This window comes from Polypterus senegalus, chromosome 13, assembly GCF_016835505.1.
Source record: "Polypterus senegalus isolate Bchr_013 chromosome 13, ASM1683550v1, whole genome shotgun sequence".
Taxonomy (NCBI): Eukaryota; Metazoa; Chordata; class Cladistia; order Polypteriformes; family Polypteridae; genus Polypterus; species Polypterus senegalus.
In genome coordinates, this window is record NC_053166.1 from 1,047,786 (window position 1) to 1,058,358 (window position 10,573).

A 10,573-nucleotide genomic window follows, 5' to 3' on the forward strand; every position below is an offset into this window, starting at 1 on the left:
GGTTTGGACCTTCTCTTATCTTCTTGCATTTTATTAAGTTTTAAAAATTTTATTACACGTCTATACATTTTATATTTCTGTTCCTATATTCTATTAATCCTCCCTACTTTATTGATATTTTACAGCTGGGGCCACTAGGGGGTGTCTTGCAAGCCTCTAATATGGAATCCCAGCCATGCAGGGTCAGTGTATTCTGTTTAATTGTGGCATGGTGGCACAGTGATTGGCACTGGAAGTTCTTACTCTGCTGAGAGAAGGCAGGGCTTCCTATAGGCCAATCACAAGTTAGAATGGGAATGGCCTCATCGTCCGTTCTCTGTGGATTTGCATTGTCAATTGCTGACATGAGTCTCCGCCCCATAAGCTGTCAATCATAAATCATAAGGGGAGTGGCCTCATTGTCCATTCTCAGTAGATTCTCCATGTGGATTATTAATGGGAGTCTCCGCCCCCTATGCTGTCAATCACAAATTTTTAGTGGAGTGGCTTCATTCTCTAGGGTGGGTAGATTAGCAATGTGGATTACTAACAGGAGTCTCCGCCCCCTGCTCTCAATCACAAGTCCTAAGGGGTGTGGCCTCATTGTCTAACCTCCAGTGGATTCTCCATGTGGATCACTAACACGAGTCTCCGCCCCTGTTGTCAATCACAAGTCATAAGGGGAGTGGCCTCATTGTCTAACCTCCAGTGGATTCTCCATGTGGATCACTAACACGAGTCTCCGCCCCTGTTGTCAATCACAAGTCATAAGGGGAGTGGCCTCATAATTCCTGCTGAGTGGAGTCTTCATGTGGATTATTTAAAGAGTCTCCGCCCCCTTTTCTGTCAATCACACTTTAATTGTATTCTTAGGCTTCAGGGACTCACATTCTGATTGTCACCTTGGGGACACTCAGCACTTGCCACCCAGAAGCTAATGAGCACGTCAACTCCCACATTGGTGCTCCACTGTGCTTGTGTCATCCAAGGCGTTATATAAAACTCGTTACCAGGCTGTGGCTGCAAGTGGCCCTCTGCCTCTCCATAGGAATCTGAGAAAAGAGAAGGAACTGGAGGGAGGAAATGACGAGCACACAAATATTTACACAGGTGCAAATGCCAGCCCTCGAGCCCAGCATGGAAATCCAAACATTTGCATTTGTTTATATGAAGGTGCAGCTCCGCTGAAATGATACGAACAAACATGAAGGCATCTTGGGTGGGTCCTCCAACTTGTGGCCCACCAGCCCCTCGTGTCACAGCTGCAAGACAACACAGATGCAAAGATGGCGGGGTTTAAGCTGGGCAGAGCTCTGAGGACAAACTGCCACCCAATCAGGAGATGGCACCATGCCACAGAGAAATGACCTCAATAAAGAGATGTTCACCGTAAAAGGCGCTATATGAATATGAATTATGCAGTTGAAACGTGGAGACTGAAACCCAGACTGGCAAAGTTCAGACACTTTTAGGGAGAAGGTGCTATACAAATTGTGAATTTCCCCTTGGGATTAATAAAGTATCTATCTATCTATCTATCTATCTATCTATCTATCTATCTATCTATCTATCTATCTATGTATTATATAGTGCCTTTCACTCTATCTATCTATCTATCTATCTATCTATCTATCTATCTATCTATCTATCTATCTATCATATAGTACCTTTCATATCTATCTATCTATCTATAAAGAGTGAGTAGGTATTCATGAATGGTGTCATCATGAAAGGCACTATATAAAGATTCAATATACAGTTGGAATGCTCTTATGTTAAAGGCGCTATATAGAGACGAATGCACAATTGTTGTACTTTCAGGCTGATGTTGATCATGAATTGTGCTATATAAGGATGGAGATTAGCGCTGCTGCCTCACAGTTAGGAGACCCTTAAGTGTTCGCTTCTCGGGTCCCCCCTGCGTGGAGTCTGCATGTTCTCCCCGTGTCTGCGTGGGTTTCCTCCTACAGTCCAAAGACATGCAGTTTAGGTGCATTGGCGATTCTAAATGTGTGGGTGTCTGTGTGTGTGTGAGCGTCCTGCCCGGGGTTTGTTTCCTGCCTTGTGCCCTGTGTTGGCTGGGGTTGGCTTCAGCAGACACCCATGACCCTGTAGTTAGGATATATCGGGTTAGATAATGGATGGATGGAAAGACGGAGATGTAATTCATGTAAGCCTCCTCGGGGTGGTGGTCACCCTGAAATGTGTTTTGTACGGTGTCATTAAATAATTTTAGGTGGCCGTCCACCCTGCCAGGCGCTATACAAAGAGTGGGCTGTTATACCTGGACAGTGTTGCCCCCGAAAGACCCTTTGCACTGCTCAGACACTTTCAGATTGATGTTCATCCTGAAAGGTGCTCTATAAGCCGTGGGCAGTTACTCAGGCACTATATAAAGTTCATTACACAATACCAGACCACCCAAGCCCCACTTCAGGGGGTTATTTAGCCGTGCTAAGCCCCACTCCATGCCATGACAAGCCTCCCCATCTGCACTTTTTGGTGTTACACCTCGACTCCCTTAATATTTCAGATGCCCCCAGGAGCTGCGTCTGTGTTCATCCTGAAAGGCGCTATATAAATATGAAATCAGCAGTTGAAAGGTGCTCTATGAAGATGATCACACAATACTTTAAAGTTTATGTTCCCCCACAGGACTCTGTGCAAAAATGTGTCCAGGGCCTTGGAAAGGCGGTGTATACAAATGAATAAGGAGCTGAAATGCTCTGAGGTTGACATGTATCACGAAAGGCACTATATAAGGAGGAGGCAGTTATTTGTTTCTTCCTCCACTGGGTGGTCAAGCGAGAATGACGCCCACTGAGGTCATCTGTGTGGAAGGCCAAGGCTGAGTTGCAGATCTCGATGTTGTGGCAGTAGATGGCAGAAGACGTTCTTCACGTGTGTATATAGCGCCTTGACATGACGATCTCCGTGACATGTTGAGCTGGAATCACTAAACTACTTTCAGGTGAGGCTTTCATGAAAGGCGCTTTATAAAATGTGTGTATGTGTGTGCCTTTATGAAAAGGTGCTATTTAAAAATTCACAGTACACTTTACAGTAAACACCTTTAGGCTAGTGTACTCCCTGAAAGGCGCCATATAATGACCACATGACTATACACACATTGAAACCCAGCAACATATTCACCATAAAAAATAAAGAATTATTGAGTACGTAAATGATTGTGTGCTATGAAAGTTACTAGACACAAATCAGGGATAGCTGGCATATGCAAACTGCTTTAGTCTGGTATTCCACATGAAAGGCGCTATAAAAAGCTGAGCATATTGGTTACATACTGCATATAAAGTACCTCACCATAAACATAATCCTGAATGTCCATTACATTGGAGTAATCCATGAAAGGTGCTATATGAGATGCACTGCTCCCAATTTATTATCAGGCTTTCCTCAGGTAAAGGCACTTTATGATAATTTTTCAATTGGCCTTGTGCCTTTCAAAAAAGATGTCACATAAAGACACCCGATGTCAACTTAAAAGTGGCTTAGAAGACCAAAAATCACAGTGAGAGAAGACATGACTCCAGACAAGCTTGAACCTTGGACTTTAATTTATTTGGGGCCATGCACTGTGTGTACTGTCACAAAGTAGTCTGCCTCAGTTGATAGGTCAGGTCACATTGCCGAGTCTGAGCTGGACAGCAAATCTGAGAGAAATACAAGTCTCGGGGTGGCACGGTGGCACAGCACTTAAGGCTGCCGTCTCTTTGGTGTTCCTGGTTCAAATCCTGTAGCGTTTGCACCTTCACTCCATGTCTGTGTTTTTCTCTGTTCACACAGGCTTTACCAGGGGACTTCCAAACGAACCTGGCATTGAATGGCACCATGTAGGGTTGGCTTCTCCTTCGCAGGCACTGCTTGCCAGTATTGCAACTGGTGCCCTGTGAGTTTGAACTGGGAAGTGAGTGAGATAATGGATGGAGGAATATGTGAAGCCTGCAGATCTGTCACTAGATGGTGATAAGAAATCTGTCTTTTTATTATAGCACCTTTCACTCTATCTATCTATCTATCTATCTATCTATCTATCTATCTATCTATCTATCTATCTATCTATCTATCTATCTATCTATCTATCTATCTATTATATAGTGCCTTTCACTCTATCTTTATTAAAGGTGACCTTTTCACACAGACCTGTAAGCTCAATCTGGCTGCCTTTCTCCTTCGACTTTACTCTTGCCTTGCTCCCAGTTTGACCCTAAACTCCATCGCCGGACCCCCTTAAGCCCCCATTTCTAAAGGCCCTTTTGTAAAATCAAATTTGCTTACTTCATTGGTGTGTGAGATGCAATATGAAATGTAAAGCGCCTTTTGAATGTCCTTAATGTGAAAGGCTCTATAAACTTTTGAAAGGTGCTATATACAATCAAGATTGACAGCTGAATTGCTCCCTGACTGTTAGGCACATTTGGTGTCGGATGGGCAGTGCCCAGATGCCTTGTTCCAGGGGTCCAGTCACATATAACGGCCTACATAATCCCTGGTAGTGTGGATGATACCTTCTTGACTGGCAGGTGGTGCCCATTCGTTGTAATGAAGAGAATCTTCAGCTGTTGTCAGTGAGGTGCCCGGTCTGCCCAGTTCAGAGCCCCCTCTCTTTCTCTCATCTTACAAACTCCACTCCAGCTGTGCCAGCTCCCCATTTTGTGAGGTCACCTTGCCTTCCTACTCTCTGCCTACATTGGCACAGTTACTCCAGGAGGTGCCTACTGTATTCCATCTGTTGAATGCCACTATGAGTTCACATTGTCTACCGGGTCCAGCGAATCAGATAAATTGGGAAGAAGATGGCAGAAAAGAGGGTGACCATAGTGACAAAGACCAACGAGGTCAGACACCAGAAGCTGCGGCAAATTTCGCGGCACTGGTGACGTCTCCTGCCACCCCGGACAGTGATGAGGTCAGCGGGCTGAGACAAGCTGGAAGTTGGGTGTATCAGCTGAATGCGGACCACCGCATCCCGGGTGCCATCCTCTGCCATCGGCTGCCTGTTGTATGGTGGCTGCAGCCTCCAGTGGCACAGCTCAGAGCCTTCCATCCAGACCCTGCAGATGTGGCTCCGCTGATGGGTGGGCAGCTCAGAGATCACATTAGTATCCACTGGGAGAGCCGGTGCCCCACCAGGGGGTATGGTGACAGGTGCCCTGCACAGGGGGCAGGGCAAAAGCTGCATGGGCTTCATGAAGAGGCACAGCTGTGCCAGGCACTCAAGGCAGAAGGTGTGGGCACATGGCGGCAGCTTCAGAGGTGCCTTGAAAGCGTTGTCATAGGGTGAGAGGCAGACAGAGCACTCAGGAATGGGCGGCTGGTGATCTGCCATCTGGGATGGCACTCACTTGCCACAGCAAGGCACTATAGTAGTCTGTGATGTTCGACTGGGCAAAATTAAAAACAGTCAGCCAATGATGAAAGGCACTATATAAGCCTGTGCCACCATCACAATCATTTCCTCTTCATAAAGTTTGCCACCAGCTCTATGGGTATCGCTGGGTGAGATGCTGTCAGTCCAGTTAGAAGTTGAAAGGCGCTATAATAGTTTGTACTCCAGTTGGGATCTCCACACAATTAAAACACAGGCAGCCAACAAAGTAAAGGCGCTATATAAGCTGCTGTCACCTTCAGATCATCTTCTCTGCCAGCTTCTGCCGCCAGCTCCATGGGTATCCCTTGGTGAGATGCAGAAACTCCGTCTAGAATTTGAAAGGCGCTATACCAGTTTGTACCTCCAATTTAATGTCTATTGTAAGTGCCCATCACTCGTGGCATCTGCCAGGTCCAGCAGGATCACATGGGCCCATGGATTATGAAAGGAGCCATATACCTCCCCGCACAGATGCTGCTTCTGTTTCTAAACTCTTCACCATGCCAATAGTTGGGGCACAGTGACCATCACTCTTCTGACATGAAGGGTCTCATGCAATCCCTGAATGGAGCTACACAGCCCTAGTCCACGATGCGCCACACTCTTCTTCAATATTGTAAAGTTTACCTGTGCCAACTTGCTGTGGTCTTGGCTCACTGTTGTGGAGCTGGTCCAGACCTGGGGGTCCCAGAGGCTCACTTTTAAAGTCTGTTAACCGAACTCTCCTTCCAGACGAAGCATGCTTCCTTTGAGGCTGCTAGGTGGCATGATGCCAGTTTAAACGGGCAGTGTTTTGCAGCGCAGACAAGTTGAGAAACTGCACCAGCGGCATGCGAGTGCAGAGTTGTGCCTCCGTGGGCTCCCACCCCCTTCCTCTTATTGTCTTTCTTCACACTTGAGCTGGGTGACCGCTGTGTGCCTGGAAACCGTCACCAAACACACGCCCGCTGGTCACCGCCGCCGCATTAACTCTTTCACACCCGGTGGCTGCCGTCCAGCCTCTGAGCTGTGGCCAAGTGTGCCCCAGTCTGATTCTAGACTGAATGGTAACCTGGGGGCATGAAAGGGCAACAGCCAGGGGGTGGGGGTCACACTTACCAGGGTATAATGGTCAGCGAGTCACAGGGAGATGCAGGAGCACATGAGGGAGGGATGAGCATATGGAGTAAGGCAGACCAGGAGGCTGAGGCACCTCTGGAGCTGGGGGGCTACATGAAATATTAGGGGCCACACCTGGAATTAAAAATTGCTGGGTACCCTTAAATAATAATAAAATAATAATAATAATAATAATAATAATACTTTACATTTCTATGGCGCTTTTCTCACTACTCAAAGCACTACCATGCAGGTAGGCCTCTAACTCCTGTCCCTCAGTCTTAACGCGGAGACCCTCAGGTGCCATCTAGAGGGTCACTTCTTTAGTTAGGGTGTCACATTTAGTCCTGGGTGACACAGCACCCTCTATTGCCTCATCCGTATTTAAAATACCAGGTGTCCTTAACTGGTGTTGGGATTCTTATTCCAGTTTGTCAGCCCTAATCTGGAGATTTTTTGATGCCATCTAAGGGGCTAACTGGGGAGGGGGCAGTTTTCCAGTTGGGGGGCCACATAAAGTCTTGCGAGTCACAGCACCATCTGGTGGCATCATCTGCTTACTCTTCCTGGGCTTCTTCCGCCAAGTCTTAATGTGGAGACACTCTGCTACCATTTAGGGGCTTAATGGGGGTCACTTTATCAGTTGGGGTGCCACATAAAGTCTTGGGAGCCACAGTGCCCTCTTGTGGCAACCTCTATTTTTAAAATGCTAGTCCTGGGCTGCTTACTCCAGTCTCTCAATCTGCACTCAAAGACTCTCTGGCACCATCTAGGGGCCGTGGAGCAGCAGAATGGGTGACATGAAAGGCCCCCAAGGTGTACCCCACAGGCTGGTGGTCTACACATTAGCTATTGCAAAGGTCAGGATTGCTCTCAGTCCTTTGTCCCTTCTTGTGTGTGCCCCACCCTGGCACACTTTTACCAGCTGGGTACCCAGAACTCTGTATTATTGTTTCAGCTCTCTTATGGGATACAGAAATTTTGCAAACGTCTCTTTCTAGATCAGGTGACGTTCTGCATGCACGACTTGCACTTTCCCGATCTTGTATTACATCTCCCCCTGCTGGTGACACCAAAGCTCACGTACAAATACACCAGAATACACACAAACATCCAAAAATAAGAAGATTTATTAGATTCAAAATCACAGCAGAGAATCTTCTATCAACTACTACTGGGGTCCTACTGCCAGGGTTTCCACTGGGATTTCCAAAAGGTGGAGATGGCTGCCCATTTTTCTTGCATGCCCCCCCAGATCCCCCAATAAGTTCTCCCTTTCCACTCAACGTCTGAATCTCCTTCTGTAGGAGCGGGATGGTAAGGGTTGTGGCCACAAGCCATTGGTTCCCCCTGGTAGCCATAGTGGCCATGAGATCACTGCTGTCACAGTCCAGTCCAATGTGCAGTAGACGCTGCCCTCTAATGGCTCCTTGCTTGGTGAGCAACCTCACTTTCAGTCGGTGGGTCTCTCTTCTCATGACTTAAAACAGACAGATCAGCTAAAAATGACAATCATAAGTCAGGGAGAAAGTTTGCCTGAGAATGTGAGCCAATCACAGGTTCCACTGTGTGTAGCTATGGAGACCGCGCAACATTATGGGTGGGTTTGTTGCAGATGGTGGGGCTCTCCTTGCCCTTCTAGTCTGACTTGACAAGCGGGAAGGAGGAGATGAGGAGGAGACAGGAGAAGGCATGGAGGTGATGAGAGGAGTGAGTGGTGATAAGGAGAAGGTCAGAGATTTAGGTGATGAGAGATAAGTAATGAGATGGGGCTCAGTGATGAGAAGGACCTGGAGGCAGAAGAGCAAAGGATGAGAATGAAAGGAGGACTGGAGGAAGGAGGGAGAAGAAATACAAGTGGGTGGTGAGAACCAGAGCTGGACAGGAGAGACTCATGGGAATGAAAGGACGTGATACGACTGGGGGACGAGAATCAGATGGACAAAAACCAAGAAGTTAGCGATGAGAAGGAGATGAAGATCAGGGTGAGAGGTGTGAGGAAAGACAGGACAGGACAGGAGTAGGTGATGAGAAGAAGACAAAGACACTGGAGTTTCAATGAGGTGTTGAGAAGAGTAAGCGGTGATATGGAGAAGGTCAGAAAATTAGGTGATGAGAGGGAAATAATAAGATGGGGCTCAGTGATGAGAAGGAGATGGAGAAAGAAGAGCAAATGGCGAGAATGAAAGGAGGATACGAGGAAGGGGAGGAGACATACGTGTGGGTGGTGAGAACCAGAGCTGGACAGGAGAGACTCATGGGAATGAAAGGACGTGATACGACTGGGGGACGAGAATCAGATGGACAAAAACCAAGAAGTTAGCGATGAGAAGGAGATGAAGATGAGGGTGAGAGGTGTGAGAAAAGGCAGGACAGGACAGGAGTAAATGGTGAAGAGGAGGAGGACACAAAGAAAGAGGAGTAAGTCATGAAAATGAGACGAGGCAGGAGTAGGTGAGGAGAAGAAGACAAAGACACTGGAGTCTCAGTGAGGTGTTGAGAAGGAGACGGACAAAGAAGTGGGTGATGAGGAGCAGATGATAAGCCAGGAGGAGTAGGTGACAAGAAGGAGAGTAGGATAGGAGTAGGCAGTGACAAGGAGGTGATGAAGACGTGCGGGGTGAGTGGTGATGACAGGAGTGAGCACGAGATGTCACGAGACTGAAGCAAGTAAGCGGTGATGACATGACGATGACACAGGAGGAGACACCGGCCACAATGTCACAACTCTTCGGGTGTAAACATGCCGACTCCTTGAGCACCTTGGCACAGGCTGGTGCGCTGAGGGCTGGTCTGTGTGCCCCTGCCAAGTTATGCCACTGAACTGCCCACTCATAATCCTGCTGCACACCCACCGTAGCCTCCTGCTGGGCCGAAGCCTGCCAAGAACAAAGAGGACCCCAAAGACCCGTCTGTCACGTGCCTGCCACACAGGTCGTGGTTCAAATATAAACATCAGATTGAGCGCTCTGCCCAGGCGGTGGGCATATTACCAAATACTTAACAGAAGGCCAAAGCAGGCCTGGCACCTCAGTCTCCTGAGGTAACAAAAATGCCACCGGTCACTCTGCTGTCTCTCTGCTTAATTTGGCCCGGCCGAGTTTGGGCTGCTCCCACCGCTGCCACCACTCCCAGTGCCTTTAGACGAGTTCAGACCACCGCTGTAAACTGGGAAGAAAATGATGATGAAGAGGCAGAGCATCAGGATGAAGACGGTCCACAGCAGGCACCACAGGTTCAGGTTGCACCAGTTGATGAGCCTCTGGGAGCGAACGGTGACCAGACCACCAGGCTGAGGCGGCTCCGAGGGGGGCAGAAGGCTGATCACGTGAACTTTTTCCCTGTCTCGCCCCTCCGGGATCTTGGCTTTGCAACAGTACAACTGGGAGCCTTCTACCCACACCCGGCAGAGGGCATCTTGCTGGGATGGGGGCAGCTGGGAGACCACCTCCATGTTAGCTGGGAACTGGGGTGCTCCTCCCACGGGCACCGAGGTGGAGGTCCTGCACAGAGGGCACAGAAAGTTCTGCGAAGGCTTCAGAAACAGGCATATCTGGCACAGGCACTGAAGGCAAAAGGTGTGCGAACAGACGGGCAACTTGAGGGGCATCCGGAAAGCGTTGTTATAAGGCTGGAAACAGATGGGGCATTCGGGGGCCGAGGCCTGTGACTCCGCCATCCTCACACGGAGAAGTTGGCAAACAGAAAGCTTCTGGAACTCACTGCTGGGGTGGGCGACTGCAGCGGTCAGCCTTTTGTGGCCACTTGGTGTCCTAATGCTGAGAATCAGGGTGGACCCCACCACGGGCGGGAGGGGGTGAAGGTCAGGTGGTAGTCGAGTCCACTTCCTCAGAATCAAAGATCAAACAGTGAGGTCAGTGCAAGTTGGCACAACTAGAGTTTGACCATCAAGGGTCATTGGTGGTCCTGGGGGACAGGATTAACATCGCCTTGAATCCTCGCGTGTCTGCCGTAAGTCTCGATGTCCACCTGCTGGCCTGGTCATAAATCTTGATGAAGGTGAGTGCCAGCTGAGCAAGTCACCCTGTCACTCAGGTGCTGAAAATGACGGGGCAGGTGATGATCCTCACGGTCAATTCAGGT

The 10,573-nt window shown here is 48.5% G+C and overlaps 2 protein-coding genes across 2 annotated transcripts; both read right to left on the reverse strand.

The window, feature by feature from the left end:
* Positions 1-3,553: 3,553 nt before the first annotated feature.
* LOC120542432 (RING finger protein 223-like) lies at positions 3,554-6,168 on the reverse strand. The gene has a single exon (XM_039774911.1). It carries the CDS (start codon positions 5,327-5,329, stop codon positions 4,760-4,762), a length of 570 nt encoding a protein of 189 aa, XP_039630845.1. The 5' UTR covers positions 5,330-6,168; the 3' UTR covers positions 3,554-4,759.
* A 3,383-nt stretch (positions 6,169-9,551) lies between these two features.
* LOC120542613 (RING finger protein 223-like) lies at positions 9,552-10,148 on the reverse strand. Its single transcript, XM_039775192.1, has one exon. It carries the CDS (start codon positions 10,146-10,148, stop codon positions 9,552-9,554), a length of 597 nt encoding a protein of 198 aa, XP_039631126.1.
* Positions 10,149-10,573: the final 425 nt, after the last annotated feature.

Excerpts from the sequence above, each read along its gene's own strand:
- LOC120542432 (XM_039774911.1), bottom strand. The coding sequence starts at position 5,329 with ATGGCAGATCACCAGCCGCCCATTCCTGAGTGCTCTGTCTGCCTCTCA.
- LOC120542613 (XM_039775192.1), bottom strand. The coding sequence starts at position 10,148 with ATGGCGGAGTCACAGGCCTCGGCCCCCGAATGCCCCATCTGTTTCCAG.